The sequence below is a fragment of the Protopterus annectens genome, chromosome 5.part0 (genome assembly GCF_019279795.1).
Source record: "Protopterus annectens isolate FY-2018-M chromosome 5.part0, PAN1.0, whole genome shotgun sequence".
NCBI lineage: Eukaryota > Metazoa > Chordata > Ceratodontiformes > Protopteridae > Protopterus > Protopterus annectens.
In genome coordinates this window covers 1,794,543,312-1,794,565,310 of record NC_056735.1, presented here as the reverse complement: position 1 = coordinate 1,794,565,310, position 21,999 = coordinate 1,794,543,312, and the positions used below count along the sequence as shown (strand labels likewise).

General features: G+C 39.2%; 1 protein-coding gene across 1 annotated transcript in view; it reads left to right on the top strand.

Moving 5' to 3' along the window:
• ZDHHC20 (zinc finger DHHC-type palmitoyltransferase 20) overlaps window positions 1-21,999 on the top strand; it is a 1,600,692-nt gene that overhangs the window by 1,317,918 nt on the left and 260,775 nt on the right. Inside the window, exon 11 of the mRNA XM_044072039.1 lies at window positions 5,194-5,306. Within this exon, the coding sequence (XP_043927974.1) occupies window positions 5,194-5,306 (113 nt within the window). The remainder of the gene's footprint in view (window positions 1-5,193; window positions 5,307-21,999) is intronic.

Sequence of the window (21,999 nt, the reverse complement as noted above, 5' to 3'; positions counted from 1 at the left end):
AATAAATAGTTGAAACTCTCAAGAAATGGACCCCAAAGCAAACCTTTCATGGTTTGAAATCGAATCAGGCAAGTTAGATCCACCACATTACAAACTGACATCAGTGTTGCTTTGAAAGCTAGAGACATGTGGTTTTATTTTAAAGAACCAGTTTTGTACAAGATTCTATGATTTCCATGGAGGGTAGAGAAACATATCTTTAGTTCTAACAAAACATTGTTTTTTTCCAGACCTTTGTGAGGTATGATGAGGGTCAGATAATTTTGTGCCATGGGTTAACTGACCGAGAAAAAATAATTTTTAAAGAATTATTGATCTTCCTTAGGCTTTGTGTCAATAAGTTGGGTGAATTTTATAGTTTGGAATAAACAAGACTAGTGAAACATTGTATCATTTGTTAAAGCAACTTTGAATTTGCCCAGGCTTCTCTTATTGATTATGATGTTGTTTTACATCATGGACCAGGAGTGTCATATCCCTTATTTTATCTGAATAAAAGAAAGGCTTGTCCTTCACTTCTAGACATCTGGTGTCACCCATACCTCTCAACCTGGAAATATCAAAAATCTGGACAAAGGCCCAAGAAAAATTGGTACAAATCTGTATGCTGACTAACATAAAATTTACATACATAATTGCGTAACCCTGCGCACTCCAATGGAGTTGAGATACCAACTTTCAAAAACAAACTGAAGAGCAGACGACCAAAACATTGCCCCAGAGTCCCCCTGCTGCCATTTCAGTTTCCCATTGGCTGTTTAACCCCATTTACCATAAACACTGTAATGTGCATACTGCTTTACATCTACAGTGATTATTGGGATTTTATTTTACATTTTATCGCACAAACTAATAGACATCTGCTAAACAAAGCAATACAGACATTATTATAATGAAAATAGATTTAGCATTAAAAATTCTCTGCCTTTGAAACTCACATTCATTGAAACTCACATTCATTGAAACTCACATTCATTGAAACCGACATCCAAAGAAAATGCATCTGTCCAGTGGCGGTTAAAGATTACCATTGTGCTGTTTTCAAATCATATGCCCCCTTGCACACGAAACATATATGTGTTGTTTGATACACGCACCTTCCTGACTTTAATTATATTCCTTGTATAATACAGCACACATGTTAGAGTATTTTAAATGTATTGTTTTAAACATTTTTCCAGTAAGCAATTGAACAAAATGCATGAACAATAATGACAAAACTATTCAATTCAGAGCATTTCCATCATATAAGTCTTTTCAAACTTCTACATTCCACCAGTGTCAGTAAACACGCACTCTTTCTATAGAAGTAAACCATCTAAATTTTACAATAGAGATCTGTAGCTAATGAAGAGGTTGCTGCTAGTAAACAACGTTATAGTTCATTCCATCTACAAGTGAAGTGCCTATTGCCCTTGAAGAATAAATTGCCTATGTTACATTAAAAAATGATAACTAATAATATTTCAGTATTGAATGGATGGCAGACTGATAGGTTCATAGTTAATAGGTATCGCCGCCAAAGGAGTGCATTCTCAGGACTGCAGCATCCACCCCTTTTAGATGTGCAACACAGTACAGTATCAACAATCCATCTACATATTGTGGGAGCCTTCTGCAGCAGAAGCAACTATACTACCTGTTGTGCTACTAACAATGCAGGTAGACTTTTTATAATCAGCACTGAACTTTTCTTTCCCTGATGAACTGTGCATCTCAAAAAATCAGGAAAAATGTATTGTGGGGGGAGACAAAGGCAAAAAAACGTGGACACATTTTAAACATTGCTTATATAATCTTGTATAAATATGGTTTATCTTTTGCAAATGTTGTAATTCATGTTCATAATCCGTTTGCTTATGCTACTGTTTAAATCCTTGTAAAAAGTCTTGATTTGCTTATGATCCACCGTACTCTGAATTCTGTACTTGTTTTATTTTCTTTTTCTTTAATAAGTTGTACATGTATAATTGCTTTTTACTTGCTTATGTCCCAAGCTTTTCTCTTCGGGAATCTGCTGAAAAAGGGCTTCTTGCCCAGCCAGACTAACCTGGTTTACAAATTTCAAATAGAAAGTTGCTAGAATAAAATGTTTTACCATGCGTTTCCTGAAAGATAGCAATTTATGTTTCAGTCTTCCTATCATTTAGTGAATTCATTTCTCACTGATTTGCCAGAAAACCATAAAATTTATTTTTTTTAACATTTGTTTACTGGGAAAGTCCAACATAGAGCAAAGCCTATTTTCAGCTGAGGTCCAGGGAGAAACACTCCAGATATATGTCTTTGTATCGTGTGAGGAAACCGGAGCACCCAGAGGAAATGCACACAGATGCAGGGAGGACATGCAGACTCCACACAGAAGGCACTTCAGCCAAGAATCAAACCAGAGAACCTCTTACTGTGGGGCAACAATGCTACCACTGTGCCATCCCAAATTTAAGAACAGAATACTATAATTATGAGCCAGACATTCCACACATTTTGTGAAAATTTGTACATTTGAGAGCTATAACTCCTCCAATCAGAAGTGGTGGTATGGGTAGGGAACTCAGGGTCTTGCTTCTTGTACCCAAGGTACAAAGCCCAGTCCAGAGGGAGTAAAAAAAAATAATAACTTTAAGCAAAGGTGCAATTACTAGCATGCTTATGGAGAAAGATAAAAAGAGTCAGTTTAATGCAATGTAATTTTAGCCTAGAAAAAGTGTGAATGTACTTCAGTTTGTCTCTCTGATTTGTTTTTGCCTTACAGTGAAGAAACAAACAAATGAAAAGTAATAAGACAAACTGTAGGGTTGAGGACAGGTGTGCTGGTGCCTACTTCTCTCTAACTCTGCAGTCTGCATGACGAGTCACTAAAGGAAAGTAAAGCAACTTCCCATGTGGAAAAATAATAAAGGCTAAGATAAATCTAGCTTGGGATTCAGGGACGTTGATAATGTAGTACTAACAGGAATTTGCTGCTGTGCTTCCTAGTGCTACAGACCTAAGCAGTGATTCAGAGACATGAAAGAGCCACATGGATCAAAAGCTTATTAGTGACTCATTGCATGTCTCTGAAGTGGACACTTTGTTACCCTTATCGACCCATCCAGCACTGTTGCACAGACACCAGAAGTAACACACACAGTCTGACAGATCCCAACAGTCACACAAGCTCAAGCGCACTCTGACAGACCCATGCAGTCACCCACACACACATTCAGACTGATGCAGTCCCAGTCATGCCCCAACACATATACACACTGATATAATCCATCATGTCCCCCACATGCAGTACAACAGATGTGTATAGACACCTAAAATGTGTCAAACACCCTCATGCACATAACCTGATACTGTCCCAGTAACACTCCTACACACACACACACACACACACACACACACACACACACACACACATGATGAAGGGAATAGCCTATAAAGTGAATGCACCAGTTGAACTGCAGTGCAGTACACAATAAACAAGATAAAGTGAATGCAGACATCAATTGCTGTGGATATAAGCTAAATCAATGCAGCGATGGGTACACAAACACTAAAAGTGAATGCAGCAATAGTTGAACTGCCATGCAGTCCTTGGCATAGCCAGATAGACACGCACATACTTCGACAAACTTAATGTAGCATGATGATAAACTTGCACAGCCAGCCAGCAGATAATGCAAATTAAGTAAATGCAGCAGCATGATAAACCACACACACGCACTCGGCCAGCAGATGCAGACAAACTAAAATCTTTTAAGTGAATGCAGCAGTGGAACACCAGACATTTAAGCTAAATTAATTTAGAAACAGTACACCAGACATTTAAGCTAAATTAAGGCAGCAGTGGTTGAACAGTTGAATACAACAGACAGGTAAACTAAGTGCAGTGGTCGGCTGGTGGAGTTATAATACAGTGGAATTTTGGAAATGCATTGCACACAGTTATACAGGCAGAGTCCGACAATGAACTTGCACACAATATATTGGTTGGACAGCACATACTGCATAACAATTAATAACAGTAGGTTTTTTTTTTCTCTCTTACCTGGCGGACTCTGCAAAATTTTAATCCTGCTGCCCCCCATCCCCATTTCCCTCCGAGTACAACAGACAGTAGCAGATGTCTTCTCGCACGCCCCTATAGTCTGATGATGTGTGGTGGCATCAGCCAGAAATTTAAAGTGGTAAATTACTAAAAAAAAAAAAAAAAAAAAAAAAAAAAAGACTGGGAAATTCGGAAATGAAGGGGGCCACTCTAGAATTCGTGGCACCCCAATATTTTGCCCTCAAAATGGTAAATAAAGGAATTCATTATAGTTGAGAGGTTTAGTGCCACCACACACACTTCCTTTTTTTGTTCATTTCTGTCCTGTGCACACTTTCTCTCTCTCTCTCTCTCTCTCCATAATCCCAAACATTGTGAATCAGCACTGGACAGATCTGTAGTGGTGTTGCTTTTACCACAGACTTGAAGAGATTGTTCATGTATTCATCTTTGTCTTGATGAAGCAGAGTGGTTCAACCTTATTAAAAATATAATGTAAACCTGCAGTACAGTGTGGGGGGGTGGGATTCTCCTTTCCTGTTGTGTCCTGATCTAGGAGTTTGTTAAAATAATTCGGGATACAGGTGTTTTAACATAATTTACATCAGACACTGTTGTGGACTTTGCTCCTGTATGGAAAAAATGGTGATAATGGGTACTTGTGTTCTATAATTGATATTTTTGGTTGAGACTAGTGATCATTTGTAGTTTAATTTGATGAATTGATTGACATTTTGGACTTGCCACCTGCTTCATGGCACTAGCAGATTATAAAGCCTAAAACTAGCCGTTTAGTATCCTGCTTACCTATATGTGCAACTTTAAAGTTCATGAATTGTGTAAGTATGGAAAATTTATATAGAGGAACTTTGGGTATGTGATTCCAGTTTCTTTTGACATTGCACTTGCATCATTTCTTTTCTGTACTAATTTTGACTTTTGATCTGATCCTTCTGTTGACATTAGCTTGATTGTTGCATTTTGAAAAATGCTTTGATTTAATATTTTGTAATAAAATTGGCTTTCAGAGAATAGTGTGATAGTTGAGAAAAGAGGTACTAGTTGCATATGTACCATTTTTTTGTCATTTCTGTTACTGTCACATATGTATATGATAAGGATATAATGGAGAATTGTTTTCTTTTTTAAACCCATTTTAGCATTGGAGATGGACAGACTTTTCCAACACGACCACTCAGTGAGTCTCAGAATCGATTACTCTCAGGTGAGCAGCAGTGGCCAGAAGAACATTTGGGTGACTGCATCAAACCAGGTGATGTGGATCACTTTTTCAAGCAGAGCTGGGAAATGTTAATATTTTTATGAAGTACTGCAGGACGCTAGATAAATTTGAATGTGCAATTGTTTCGGATTAATTGCTGGACATACTGATATGCTGCAGTAGGTGTTGTGCATCTTCTGATTTCCGACTAACACGGTGTTTTGTCTGTTCTGCACTGAACACTGTAAGCTTTGTTTATCCCTATTCTTTGTATTTACTTTGCATGCATGTGAATGCTGCACCACTTCTCATCAGATTCAGATGCCAGTTGTGTACACATGCCATGTCTACTGCATCAGGAAGCAGCAGACTGCCCAGCATCCCCTAACCTAAGATTTAATGCAGGGTTCAGCTGTGGGTACCACTGTGCTGCACAACACTTCAGTACACTGATAAGCTGTCAGTAATACATATTGAATGACTGAGATAGCTTCAAAATGACAAGCCACCTCTAAAGTGTTTGTGTGGCAGCCCTTTTGAATTTTCATTATTTTTAAACACCTTTATTTTATTATCACATGTGACATAGGCAAACTTGTATTTTTATAACAGCAGTCAAACCATATTAACAGTTGACATTTGTAAACATCATACATCACATATAATATAATCTAAGCAACATTATATAAATTATTCACTTATTGTCTTCTGTTAAATCTTCTTTCTCCTCCAAAGCATTCTGTATGTATTGTGCCTACAATTTCATTTTTTCTATGTAATGTACTCCTACCCTTTTCTAAATACCCCAAGTCTAGTTCTTGTATCTCTGTTATAATATTCACTACAAGTATAGTTGGTTTAAATTTTGATTTCCATTTTTTAGTAATTGCTTTTTTGGCAGCCACCAGAATGAAACTTTACTTACTGTATATAGGTAGTTCATATCCTGTATCCCAGCTTGAAAAATGTCCTTAGTTACACACATTTGCTCAGTCAGTATTCTTGACAATGTACTGTGTAGAGAATTTTTAAAGTCTGTTAACTCATTACACTCCCAAAACATATGTCCTGATTTACTGTTTTCTTCCCCATCACACCACCGCCATTTGCCATCTACCTGAGGAAAATTTCTTTGGGGGTCTACTTGTATAAGTATTTATGTAAACACTTCCAGGCAAAAATCATACATAATCTAGATTTTGTTGCATATTTGGGAGTCGCGCATATGTCCTCCCATTGTTTCTTAAATTGCATTTCTAAATTTCTTCCCAATCTTTTCTGACCTCTTCTAATTGATTCCTATTGTTATCGTGCAATATTTTATATGCCTTACTAATTATCCCTTTAACAGCAACTTCTGTTGTAGAGTGAATAAAAAGTCAACCAGTGCAAGTCTTTCATTCAGGATTCCCATCTCTTTTGCTTTGTCTATACTCTATCAGTCCCTGATAGGGAAGGCAGTCACTAGCCTGCAGCCCAAAAGCTTTCTTGGCCTCTTCCCATTCTCTCACTTTTCCCTCTAATTAGTTGTTCCCAATACCTTGGTTGCTTTGCCAGTTTCTTCCAGTAAATTCCAGCCCCCTTTTGTCTATTTTCTGTACCTCTGATTGCAGTCGCCTATTGGCAGAATCTCCTTTTTCCATTCTTGTGTTGGTTTAGTTCTTAGTATACTTTCTGCTACTTTATAAATAGTGTTCTGCTTGACTGTCCTTAAGGATCCGTTTCCAAAATCCCATTATTTTCTTAGCTCTTGAAGTACGCCCACTGCTTCATCATTATCCCTTTCCATTTTGAAGTGTTGCTTTCTGTTTGTGATGTGTATAAAAGCCTTAACTGTGCATCTCTAAAATATCCTTTCAAATTAGGTAAATCCTAAACCACCTTGTTCAGCTGGGAGACTCAACTTATTCCACTTGAGTTTTGCACACTTCCCCTCCCAAATAAAATCCTTCAACTCTTTAATTACCATCCACAATTTCTCCTTTACTTGATTAAAAAAAAGTCTGACCTTGGTATAAAATTAAACAGACAAAAACATTTAACTGCTTGTATCTTGCTGTCCATATCCATAGGCAAGAGCTTCCAGTTTCTCAGTATGTTTTTACTATCCTTAGCTACCATAATAGAATAATTTTCCCCAAACATCTTTATTAAATTTACATACATAACAAAAGCAATATAACAGAATGATTTTTAATCCGTACTCCTAAATACTCAATTTTACCACGTCCCTGTAAGTATGGATATTACTGAACCAATTCATATGTGTGGGTACATAGTGTATAGCTATAGCCTTTATTTTATCTTCATTAATTTTACATCCAGAAAAAACCTGGAATTGTCTCATTGTTCCTCAACACTAAGATGTCCTTTTCTGGTTCCATCAGGTACAAAATAATTACAAATAAACCACATTTTCTTGAATACCATACCAGTTATATCCTTGAATTTCTGAATCCCTCATTTCCTTTGCCAGTGTTTCTAAATGTAATGCAGATAACAGAAGGGAAAAATGATGCCCCTGCCTGACTCCTCTGTTCTGACGCATTTTATCAGAGAAGAACTTTCCTTATTGATTTTTGCCTCTAATCCCTTGTATATCTTTCTAATTAACCTTATTATTGAATCAGGAAATGCAAATGCTTCCATTGCAATACTCTTAAAATCACAGCTTACTTTGCCAAGCACTTTCTCTACATCAAGACCCACCAATAACAGTGGTATTTTCTTAGATTTTGCTTCCCTCTGGATCATAATTCTGTTTGTGTTGTCAAATGTTTGCCTCCCCTCCACCAAACCACATTGGTCCATATCTATCAATGTTGGTATTTCCTTTGCCAATTTTTTTAGCCATTAGAGACATAAAAACTTTATAACTGAGGTTTAAAATTGAAACCGGTCTATATGAAGTTGAATCAGATGGATCTTTACTGTCTTCAGTTATTACAGCCACCACAGTTTTTTTCCAGGATATTGACCCCCCCTTTTTTTTAAATGCTGTTAGTCTTCCAGATCTTTATCATTTTCTTCCCTCCGAGCTTCCAAACTTCCGGAATATCATTTACTCCTGAAGGCTTTCCTATAGATTGGTAGTACATCACCATTTTTATCTACTCTCCTCCTGTCTAACTTTTAGCTGTTGTGCCCATCTACCTCTTATGCTGGAATATTTAAGTCTTACCTAAATATTTCCATGTATGCTTTTTCTTGATTTCCCCACTTCTATGCTTTATATAAATTTTCACAAAATTTGTGATTCTGCAGGATCTCTGGCTATTCTTTTTATATGCTCCCTAAGTATGGCAACAACCCATTTTACTTTGTCGCCTAAGTCGCTGTGCCAAAATATTTTAAAACTTATCAAAAAACATTGGCTTAACAGCAGTCTTTCTAAACTCATGCACAGTATTCAAGTACTCCCTTATTTTCTGTTTAGCACTCTGCATTTGTGTCTCTTCTGTTGGATTTCCCTTATGTTGTAATACTTTAGCCTTTGTCTGCCACTCTAAATAATAATTACTTCTTAATCAGATCTCTTTTCTCTCTTTTTTTTTTTAAACCTTATTTTTAGACTTTACTTTCATTTTGTCCCACTCACTAGCTTAGAATTTCTGGGGTACTTTCTATCTTCCCTAATAACTCCCAGACAATTTCCGCTGCCCATTCTTTAACTTTGTGTAAGTGGGGAAGTGGCAATATCTCCTCTTTACTTCATTATCCTCTATTTTTATCTGAGTAATTATTGGCACTTGATCTGAAATGTTTATTGGATGGTTGTAACACTGCCAGCCCAGCTGTCTTGAATTTTGTGGATAGCTGTACGTCTTTTGTGAATATTAATATGATTCATATGCATGTCTTACAAATGTAAGAGAACTATATGTTGTGTGTATATTAAACTACTGGTGTAGAAGTTTGTTAAACTGTGTGTTATGTACTGAGGTTCAAGAATGTAACCATGGTGTACCCTACTGGAAAAGAACAGAAATATTTGTAAATTATATACCTTTGCAAATTGTTTTAATAGTAGAAGCTGAAACACAGTTAATTTGCAAAACTACAAGAAAATAAGTTGAAAAGTGAAGTGTTTTGTGATTGTACTATCTTTCAGTAAGCAGACGCAATGTCTAGAGCTAGAGGTTTTCCTATTGTCTTGAAACAGAAATAATTACTTGGTTTTAAATGTAAAAGTGTTTGTTTTACGACTTCCAGTTCTGAGCCAACATCTGAGAGATATGTATTTTTCACACAGAAATGTTACATTTTGCTAAGTTTCTGTTAGCCTGGGAACAGAAGGCAGGTGGCAGAGTGATGTCTTCCAGGCTAACCCAGCAGTAGTATGGGGTATTAATTTAAGAACTAGAGAGAAAGGGCATTTTGTATCTCATCTTGGACCTAGAAACATCCATTCAGCACTTCTGCTTGCATGTTGCTATGCAAGTCAGTCTAGGGTGCAGTAATTTATCTTGGATATAGATAGGAATATAGTAAAGATAAGTTTAGATGTTTTCTGTATTTATTTGAGACTGTCCTGCAATGTTTTAAAATATTTCCTGTGATTCTGAACTCTGCAGTTAATATGTTGATTGAGTATTGTCTTATTATTTATTATTAAATATATTTAAACCTATCTTTGTGGCTGATTATTTGTGAGATGTATTTAAGCTCTGAGTACTTGCATATGTATTTGGTGGCACTGTACAGGCCACTCCTAAATAGCCTTGGTCTTGGTAACACTTAGCATTTGGATAATAGTAACATTACACAGTAGGATTGGTCACCCTTTGTAAGGGCCTTTATAGTAGCTGATAAGTAGGGGTTGGTGGCAGTGATAACTAACTTATAGTCTGGGCAGAAGGGAGCATAGCTACTAAACCTGTGCCAGCCTTCCCCAGGTGTGTGTGCATTTATATATAAATCAGATCTCAGTGTGTGTGTGTTAGCTACTTGGACAGAGACATGGTTGGGCATAGAGGGTACTGGAGGACTTGGCTTAACCCCTCAGCTGAGATCTTAACGCTATAGCTGTGCCAGTGGGGAGTCTTATTGGGAATGAGGAGAAACCAGCCCCCAGACTGACTTTGATCTCTTTGTGCTCTTAAGGAAAATTGTACTTCACTGTGTATGTACTTGCCCTCCTCCCCCTGTGTATGTCCCCCACTTTTGCCAGTGGTGAGGATTAAGGATCCTTGATTACTGGTCCAATGCAGGGGCGTCATAATGGGTATCAAAAGTTTTCAATTAAATGCACATGTTCCTTTGAATTATTTCTGTCTAGTCTAGCCCAGTTATTGTACCTTGGGGAATAATATGTAAATTTTCTGAGTTGCTGCTACTGAATTAATGTCTTTCGTACCAAAGGTTTTCATAAATTTCTTCAAAAATCTACCCTCTTATGTTTTCCCCTTGTGGGCACCCAGATGTATCGTCATTGTTACAAATCAAATTCCTGTCTCCACTTGTATCTAATATTCCCTACAGAAAGCTGTTTTTGTCCCAAATTTTTTAAGCTCCATATTAGCAGTTTTGGGTGAAACATAAATATATGCTAGCATAATCTTCATCCCTTGCCAATAGCCCCTTACTGCTACAAATGTGGCATTATTTTTTCCTGTTCTATCCCTACAGGTGCTCCTCTAGCAATTAATATAAGTACTCCTCTTTTCCTTTGTCCCTGATATTCTGCAGAAGATCCATCTTGAAATCCTTCTCTTTATCAAAGTCACATGCTGTGTTCTTTCCAAATGTGTCTGCTGTAGCATTGCTGTTTGCACAGTACATTTCTGAATATAATTATTTCTTTCTTGTCTATACCTGTGAGAACATTCACATTCCAAGATAATATGGAAAGTGCCTCCAGTATGGAAAAAAGTCATTATTCCCACCTATTCTGTCAGCTTTTTCAAAAGTTTCTTTCCAGCATTTGTAATGGAGGTTAATCCTTTATACAGTTTTTACTTACCAACACTGGAACCTGTATCACATTTTACAAGACTCTCTGTTTTAATAAAAACCCTCAAAGAAAAAAAACAAACACACCCCCAGGGCATACCCATAACCTGTTAATACAAGCACAAGTAACTGTGTGCATCTTCAAATAATAAAGTTTAAAGTCTTCCTAATAGTAAATAAACAGCTGCTAACACAGGCCCTAACTGAGGATATCCATGCTAAAACTCATTATTGCCTGTGTTTCTAATTACATTAACGTGTCTTTTTTTAATCTTTATCCCCCCAGACATGAAGGCAACTTGCATGATTTCAGAAATCCTCAACGTTTAGCTTTGAAGAAACTAGTATTCCGTCTTTTATTGCTCTGAACTTTTCTGTATGGAAACGTAAGAAAATATGTAATTCCTTGCTGCAGCCTGAAAAAGAAGCTTAAACTTTTATTTCTGAAGGAAAACTTTTCATTTTATTGTGTTTTTGTATTTCCTTGTTTCCACTTAAAATTTGTTATTAGATTAAGACAAGGGTCTTAACCCAGGCATTCAGATAAGCAAAATGAAGGGGAAACATGTCTATATATCTAGTATATATATATATATATATATATATATATATATATATATCTAATATATATATATATATATATCTATATCTATATATATATATATATATATATATATATATATATATATTCTAATATATAATGTGTTTACTTTTATGCCCCATCCTCCAAAAAACAGGGTTACAGCTTAAGTTAAATAATCTTTTGTCTAGCTTTCCTTCTCTTTTTGCACTGTAATGCCTACATTTCTTAATACCAAAAAAAGAAAGAAAATCGGAAGAAGGAAAAAGCCATCTTTTTACTTTAATAATTTTCACATGCAAGAACAAATAAAATATTTTACTATAAAATATGCAATTTATATTGTGAAGTTTCATAGAGGTACTATTTTAAGAACAGAAATTTTTACTTGGTTACATTTCTCTTTGAGGCAGTTTTTCAGTTCCTAAAAAAATTAAGTCAGCAAAAGTCCACTCTTTTCCACTTGTTATATAGCGTATTTCATAAATGCAATTGATGCCTTACAGCTTCACATGTATTCGCTAATTTCCATGTTGCTGGTCATCTTAATGTTCGTCCCAGTCTCCCAACTCCAGATTCCAGTCCAGTTCAGTTCCATGGTACTCCCAGTCCTTCTGGTCAGCTTATCTGTTTTCCTTTAGAGCAGTGGAAAAGGTTTCACTGGCAAATTCTGTGTGCTTTATTAGAAGAATGCAAAGCAGAGTCCCATTCTGTTTGATGGCTCATTTTTTGTTAGACAAATTTTTGCATTTCCGCCTTAGCCTGTTCTGCATTAAAATTACTTTAATATTCCAGGAAAAAACATTCTAAAGACTAAAGACAGTTGGATACAGCAGCTTGAGTCTCACACCTGCATATCGACATTCCCTGATTACTGGAATGAACGTGTTTCTCTTCTGTCTGGTGTACAGTAAAATATGTTCCATAAACACTACTATCTACTACTTTTAATACTTTGCCCGTTTGCCCCAGTTTTCTCAGAATCAACTCTTTCTACTGGTAGGTTTGCATCTTTACTAATAAATGTCATGGCTACTTTCTTGTGGCCAGATTTGGAGCATACTCAAGTGTGTACTTTGAGTTAACAGTTCCCGCTATGGAATACCAGTCCAGTTGCTTATTTGTGCCTTCATAAAATTAGTACTGTCTGTTCTTACTAGTTTCTCTGGTAGAGCAGAAAATCTCAGATTTTTATTATGTAGTCTGCCCTCTAATTCTACCATTTTTTGAAACATCTCTGCTTGAGCAGTTTCATACTCAACCAGCCTTTTCTTCACTTCGACTTCTGATTTTTGCAGTTTTATCAGCTCGTCTGAATATCTGTTAAAGCGTTTTCCTTTTCCAGCATTTTATTTGAGCTGATCTACTTCTTCAGTGTTTCATTTATTTTAATTGGCTCCAACACGTTTGATTATTTTTTTTCCTCTAGATTACTGGAAGCCATGGCTTGCAGCAAAGTTGCAGCTTGAATTTTGCTGAACAGCTGCAGGATTCTTCCCAGTCATTATTTTCTCTCTCTCTTTTCTAGTTAATTTTCTTTCAGTTTTAGTTTCTTCTTTGCAGGCATCTGGGGAGTTTACTTGCCAGCCAGTAACTGAATTTATATCATTGGCTGTTGTTTCTTAGATTGTTTTCACAGTGGGAGAGCTGTAGTTAAGCTGTTGATTGCGCAGCCATCTTGGAAGTCTTCAGCAAAGCCCTTGAATTGCCATTAATATTAATATGCCAGTTTTATTAACAATATTTGTTAACCTGCAGTGAAAACTATTCTGCAGACTGGAGTGCAGAAATGAAATTAAAACAAGCTGCTCTAAATTCATGTACTATTCCTTTCCAACCCATTACATGCTACTTTTCTAAAATGAAGTCATCAACCCCCGTTTTTCCATTTTCTTCATGAGGTCAGGATGTCATATCGACTGTTGCCATCTGTCTCTGTATTCATTGCCCCTCTCCTGCCTTTGTAAACATTCATGCCCGACTGTCACAGGTCTTGAGAGTATTTAAACTGACTGTGTGTTTTACTCTTGGAAGGTGTTCATGCAGAGGTGTTAAGTGTTTTATTAAACTTGGATTTCTCTTATCAGTGGCCTTTTCTTGGTGGCATTTTTATTTTATTTTTACTTTTTTTGGCGGTATTATTTTCTAAGACCACTGATCCTGCTCTTACATATACCTCGTATATTTAGAGAAGACCAGATGGATGGCACCCAGAGATCTATTGAGGAATATGTCCTGCCTGCCTATGATAGAGGGGCGAGATCCAGTAATGGCATAATTGCAACTTCTACCTCACAGAACAATGTTTCTGCTTCTCAGCAGGTTGGTGCATGTATTGGAACTTTTAGTAATATCTGGGAACAGTTCGGGGGGAGCTGAGCAGTCGTTTTAATCTTTTCCAAGATGTGGGCTCCTCCAGTATTACCCGTTTACCAGCTGAGGCTTTTAATCTTAAGGACAGACTGGAACTGTTACTCAGCCAAGAAACCAGTACTCACATTAATATTTTGTATTTACAACGTTGTGTTGAATTAAACATTACTCCCAGGGGTTTGAGAGTGTCTAAATTGCCTATTATACGTTTCGATGAAGGGAATCCTGATGATATGGTGTTCCCTAAAAGGTGGATAGAAGCCGCACATCAGTGTTCTTTGGAATGGATTCATATTGTAATTGATAAGAGACCACCTTAAAAAATGGCAGCTCAAGGGAGAAGTTCTTCCAGTGAGTACTGAGTTACAAAAACTGATTTCTTCTGCTAAATTGCATAATATGCTTAAAGAGATTAATGTTAGAGTTGGAACAGGAATTAATAGAATGAAAAATTAATCGTGATAGTAAGGACTATAATTTAGATCAGGTGGTTCTATGGACGCGTAAAAATAAAAGGTTTCATTCTGGGCGAGGGGAGGGACCAAAGTTATAATAGCAGTTCCGCTTCCGCTTCAGTGTCTTCTCCAGAAAGGCAGAGAGACGTATTACTGAAAGCGGCAATGATGAACATTTTCCAGCCCTGCCTCAGGCTAATAATCCTGAGGAGCTAGAAAGATGTTTTCAGAGTGTCGGATGTGCCACTAATAACAAGGGAGCCTCCTGCAATTATGGTAAACGCAGTTAAGGTGACTGGGGACAACAGAAGAATTTTGGCAGGAATTTTAAAGGACAGAATAACAAAAGAACACATTGGACAGAACAGGTGTGTTTCCTGTAATATGACTGCTTTTGTGCTCAATATTTCTAATTGTGATATTTCAAATACAGTGTTATTGGATGTTCATTGTGTTTCACTGTTGCAGTCATTACAGTTGGGTTATCCTGCTGGCAGGCTACCCGCAGTCGGCCTGAATTCCAAAGTCTAGGTCCGGCGTCGGTTGCTGTCGCCTCTTCTCTGATGTCAGTGCGCCAGGGGTATAAGATGCAGCCGACGCCATTTTCTTCAGTCTTTCTTGCGCGGTGCCTGAAGCAAAAGCAGTTCGCAAGTGCCGGTCGGCCGACTCCTGAGATTTTCAAGTTCGAATTTCAGATCCAAAGTCTTCATTAAAAGCTAAGTACCCCGTTGGGGAAACTTTTTTGTTGCTCCAGACCGATGTCAGAAAGTTAATTGCATTTCTTGTGGGAAGCAAGTACCTCATAAGGATTTTCATTCTTGCTGCATTCCTTGCCTAGGCCCTGACCACGACGTTGCTAGTTGTCGGTTTTGTGCTAGATTTAACCAACGCACTGTTAAACGTCGGTACAATTTTGCATTTTATTACTTTGGCAGAAGATTTAATTATATGCCGTCGGAACAGCCGACTACCGGAGTTTACAAAAAACGCAAAGAAAGAGGACAGGCATCAGAGGTCCAAAACTACTGATGAGGCTTCTTCTAGGCCAGTCGCCAGTTCGCTGGTTCTCAGTGAGACGCTTTCGCAGTCCCTGATGACTGCTACTTTAGAGCCGCAGGCCAATACCGACTCTCACGTGGAGTCAACCAGGCCTACATAAACTCAAGGTATTGGACCTTCGGAAACTATTCCCTCAGATGGGTCTGGAGCCGCTGAGCAGGCATCGGCTTCTGAGGGCATTTTCAGGCCTGCACAATTATATGTTAAAACTACTTCAGCTTCAAAGGCAAAGACTAAAGCAGCTTTAAAGACAAAGAAACAAGTACAACAGCCCCATGGACAGGCATCCATGCCTAAAAAAAGATGTTCAGAATGTCCGAAGACCTGATTTCTTTGATCAGGGGTTCTCATCCCCCTCCTGACAAGAGGCCTAGGCAAGAGGTAGAATATGAATCTTCAGATCAGCTTTCCATTTCATCTGATTCCTCTTCTGATCAGGAATACACTCTTCCTCCTTATGAGGATTCTGATGCTGAAGAATCTAGCCCCTCAGCTTCTCCTCCTGAGGATTATTCTTTTGTGGAAACACTGCATACCATGAGGGAGCATTTCCACTGGGAGAGCCAAGATTATTCAGAATCTAAGAAAAGGCTCAGAGACTTTCTTTTACTGCCTCAGCACAGGCCCCTGGCTATTCCACCTGTGCTAGACATTTGTAGGTTATGTATTTTCAGAGTCCAGTCTGACTGCTGACTCCTTACCTCCAGCTCCTGTTAAGCCAGACAGATACTACAGGGTTCCAGACTCCCAAAAATGTATTTTTGAAAACCCTGCTTCTGACCCAGAAACTATCTCTCAGGGTCCCAAGGGGGTCAAGGCTTCCACTGCAAAAAAAACCTACACCCTCTGACAGAGATTCCAGGGCACTGGACAGATGGAAAAAGATTTACACTTCTGCTACCTTAGCTATAAGGGCTTTAAATTGTCAGTTTCATATGCTTAAATATCAGCAATACATTATGTCACTGCTTAAACAGAAAATGTTGACAAATTCTGAATGTGCAGAAAATAAAGAAATGCAGGATTTATTGCATGCAGCTGAACAAGTTGGAAAGCATACTTTACAATGTGGTTTTGATTCTTTGGAGGCCTCCTGCAGAGCCGCTGTTACGGGTTCTGTCATTAGGAGGCATGCTTGGTTAAAGGAACAGAATCTGCCTGATCATGTTAAAGCAAAATTATTAGATGCTCCATTACAGCATGATACCTTGTTTGGTAAAGCAGAAGAGGTGTTGAAGAAAATGACGGACAAAAGCCCAAATATATGCAAACAGTCATGAATTTCTTACAGGTACAGCCTCCAGGATTTAGCAGACACTGGCCTTCAAAGAATTGGTCCTTTCCAGTGTCAGACAGGTCACAAAGAGGCATATACAGATGCCCTAGAGGCAGATCCCAGCCCCAAGGCTCATACAGGTCTAAACAATGGGGTGATTCTACCTCCAAAAGCAGAGAAGAAAAATCACAGCCATACAGAAAGCAGTCCCAATGACTTCCCCCTGCCAGTGCCAAGCACTTATTTTCTGGCACTCCTTGGGGGAAAACTAGCACTTTTTTCTCAAAACTGGCACCTAATCACCCAGGACAAATGGGTCTTGAACATAGTGTCAAAAGGTTACAGGTTCCACTTTCATACCCTGCCAAGGGCAAACGGTATGCCAGACCTGCCAAAAAATCAATAGGCAGAGGCACAAAAACAAGTTTCATCCCTCATGGACATGAGGGCCATTCAGCAAGTACCACAGCAAGAGCAGGGACAAGGATTTTACTCGAGACTTTTCTTGGTGCCCAGGAAGGACAAAGCCTGGAGGCCAATACTGGACCTATCTATTCTAAACACATACCTGGATATTCCAAAATTCTAAATGTTGACTCTGCAGCAGCTTCTGCCCATGCTGGGCAAGAAGGCTTGGCTTGTAACTTTAGACCTAAAAGAGGCATACTTGCATGTCCCAATCAGACAATCATGCAGAATTCATAGCTGGCTCAATGCACTACCAATTCTCTGCACTGCCCTTTGGCTTATCTACTGCACCCAGGGTTTTCACAAAATACCTGGCACCAGTAATTGCATTTTGCAGACAGAGGAATACAAATATATCCTTACTTGGACGACTGCCTTATTCAAGCAGAGTACAAGGACATACTACTACAGCATGTCGTTTGTAAAAAGATTATTAACATGCCTAGGGTACAGAGTAAACGAAAAGAAATCAAAACTTGTACCCTCTCAAGAGATAATATTCCTGGGTGCAAGCTTAAATACAGCTGCCCAGATGGCTTATCTCACGCCAGACAAAGGCAACTGACTCTTTACTTTTAAATGATGGCAACACATACCCAGCTCCCTGCAAGAAAAATTCTGCAGGCCCTGGGTTTCATGGCATCTTGCATTCTACTAATTCCATATGCCAAACTGCATATGAGGAAACTACAATGGTATCTAAAAAGTGTTTGGGCTCAGCATTGTCACAGCCTAGAGACAATCATAACCTTGATTCCCTGCCTACAACAGGAGTTTCGATGGTGGTCCCAGGCCTGTCACCACAACAAGGGACAGCCTTTCACCTTACTTACAGCCAGGCAGACAATAACAACGGATGCATCGGATTATGCCTGGGGAGCACATATGGCAGGAAAATGTATTCAGGGCACGTGGCCCAAGGAACAAATGCATCTTCACATCAATCAAAAAGAGATGCTAGCTGTCCAGAATGCCCTGACAGCCTTCAAGGACCTAATACATCCAGGGCAACTGTTAATAAAGACGGACAATACCACAGTTATGTGGTACATAAACAAGCAAGGGGGCACACATTCCTACCCCCTATGCAGACAAGCCATGACTTTGTGGAACACAGCACTGACCTACCAGGTACATCTGCAAGCACAATTCCTGCCAGGAACAAAAAATACACTGGCAGACGAACAAAGCAGAAATCTCATGGATCCTCACGAATGGAAGCTAAATCCACAAGTGTTCAACATGATAACAAGGGAATGGTGACGCCCAGACATAGATCTTTTTGCCTCCCCTCACAATTGCCAAGTACAGAAATTTTGCACAAGGACTTATCACTCTCAAGCATGGAAAGTGGATGCTCTGTCATTCAGCTGGAAAAATTTGACAGTCTATGCCTTCCCTCCAATGCCTCTTCTCACTAAGGTGCTTCTAAAAGTCAGACAAGAGAGGCCAAAAATTATCCTGATTGCACCAGACTGGCCACGCCAGCACTGGTACCCAATCCTAAAGACTTTGTCCCAAGGCCCTCCTTGGCCTCTACCTCAAATCCCTCACCTTCTGACGCAGCAAAACAATCAGATTCTGCACAGTCAGCTCAGAACCTTAAACCTGGCAGCATGGCAGATAATGTAGCCACTCAGACTGCACCTCTCTCTATAGCTATTATGTATGTAATTTTGGAAGCCAGGAGACCCAGCACTAGGAAATCTTATGCAGAAAAATGGGAGAGATTCTGTGCTTGGAACCAGGCACAAGGGCTCGACCCACTGGTCCCTAATATACCTCAGATTTTGCAATACCTGACTGAGATGTTGGACAAAGGCCTATCTTTTTCATCTATTAAAATCCATGCCTCTGCCATTTCAACTCATTACAATACGGATCCTCCTATTTTTTCGCATCCTCTACTATGACAGTACCTCAGAGGGGCGAAGAATATAAGACCCCCTAGGAGAGCACCAGTACCTACTTGGGACCTCAATTTTGTTTTAGAAAAACTAACACTACCTCCTTTTGAACCAGCCAACACAGCTGACCTAAAATTCTTGTCATGGAAAACTGCTCTGCTCCTAGCAATAACGTCAGCAAGAAGAGTCTCAGAGTTACAGGCATTGATGGCTGTGGAACCTTTCCTCATTTTTCACCAGGACAGGGTTTCTCTAAGGACAAACCCAACATTCATGCCAAAAGTGGTTTCCAATGTGGCCTTAAACCAAACCATTCATTTGCCTACTTTCTACCCAAATCCCCAGAATAAAGAAGAAAGACTTCTGCACGCTTTGGATATACACAGGCAGCTACGATTTTACTTGGACAAAACAAAAGCTTTCAGAAAAACTGAGCAACTGTTTGTAGAATATGCTGCAGGATCACAAGGAAAACTTATTACAATGCAGACAATCTCCAAATGGATAGGACACTGCATCCACTTCTGTTATGCACAACATGGCAAATCTGTGCCTAAGGGCATTAGGCCTCATTCTACCAGAGCAGCAGCCACTTCCAGCAGCTTTCCTCAGAGGGGTACCAACCAAAGACATATTAGAAGCTGCAACCTGGAGCTCAGTGCACACTTTTACCAAGCACTACCACCTACCTCTCTACTCCAAATCCAGAGCAGGCTTTGCCACTGCAGTTCTGCAGGGCTGGTTAGCCTCGCCAAATCCAATCTAGACCCAGCCACCCAACCTCAGCTGTGGGATTCTACCCAAGTGTAATGACTGTAACAGTGAAACATGATAAACATAGTACAGTTGTGTACCTACCATAAATGTAGATGTTCGAGTGTATTCACTGTTACAGTCCAGGTTACCCACCCACCATTCCCCTCCTTGCTGGGACTATTCTGTACTTCTCAACTCTATACAACCTATGTGGTGTATTTGCTTGTAGATGAAGAAAATGTTTATAGTAATATATGCATGGTTGTTTGGCATATTTTTATCTTTTCAGGCTTCATATCTGGGGGCACCTGACATCTGGGGCAAGAAAAACTGAAGGAAATGGCGTCTGTTGCAACTTTTATACCCCTGGCGCACTGACGTCAGGGAAGAGGCGACAGCAACCGACGCCGGATCAAGACTTTGGAACTCGGGCCAACTGCGGGTCGCCTGCAAGCAGGATAACCCAAGTGTAATGACTGCACAGTGAATACACTCGAACATCTACATTTATGGTAGGTGCACAACTGTACTTTAGTCATCAACCCCTGTTTTTCCATTTTCTTCATGGGGTCAGGATGTCATGTCAACTGTCGCCATCTGTCTCTCTGTTCATTGCCCCTCTCCTACCTTCGTAGACATTCATGCCTGACTGCCGCAGGTGTTCTCTCTCACAATCCCATCCACCTCTTTGCTGGATGTCCTCTTTTCCTCTTGCCTTCTTCATGTCTGTCCCAAATCATCTTCACCGGATTGTCTTCTGCTTTTCTGCAGATAAGTTTGAACCACCTTAATCTGTTCTTTTTGACATTTACTGCAGTTGGTGCTACTTTGGCTTTTGGTCTTCTCCTCCTCCTTTTCTGGCCCATAGTTTGCATCTTACCACCTGTCTCAGGCACTTCATCTCCTTCCCCTGTAGCTTCCTCATCTACTCTGCTTTTACTGCTCGGGTTTCTGTACCAGAGTTGTATGGTCACACCACATTTGTGCACAACTTACTTTTTAGCTTCTTTGGCATTCTTCTGTCATAACACAACTTCTGAAACTGTATGTCATTTGGCTATAGCCCTGCCAATTCTAGCTTTGACCTCCACATTCAGACTTCCTTTCTCCTCAACCGCCCCTCTGATATACTTGAAACTGTACCTGTTTCACTATTTTCACTTATGTCTCATTTCTCAGCTTCTTCTGATTTCCCCCCATTTGCCATCATTACAGCTGCTTTATGCGTACTCTCTCATCTCATGTGCCTTCAGTTTTGCATTCAATTCCCCTATCCTTTGCTGAAGTTCTTGCTTTGAGTCTATGATGCTACATCAATTGCATACAGCAGCTTTATTTGTCCCCCTCCGATCTATTTGCTAGTGTAGTCCATCACCAGTATGAACAGCAGTGGGCTCAGAGCTGGACTATGATGCATCCCTACTCACACCAGGGAACCCTTCATTGGGGACCGAGCACTGTTTGTACTTGTCATTGGGTCCTTGTACATAGCCAGCACTAATTCTGCCAATGTTTGACTTTGAACCACTGCATTACTTCCCAAATCAGCTTTCTTTGAGGCCTTATCATATGATGTCTCCAAGTCTAGAAATGCCCGACAGTGCTATCTCCTTATCTCTAGCTTCTTCTCAACTATGTGTCACTGCAAACATCTGGTCAGCTGTGTTGTATCCTGATCTAAATCCAAACTGCTCTTCTATCCTCTTACTTTTTACTACTGTGTATTAATTTGTCAGTCACCCTCTCCAGAACTTTCATACACTGTAATACGAGTTTGATACATCTGTACTGCCCATAGTTGTGAATATCTCCTTTTTTCTTAAACACTGACTAGTAGCTTTTTCCCCTACTGAGAACTGGATGCACCACAACCATCTCTCTCTCAACTCTAATAAGTCTAAAATGCTTCTTTTCCCTC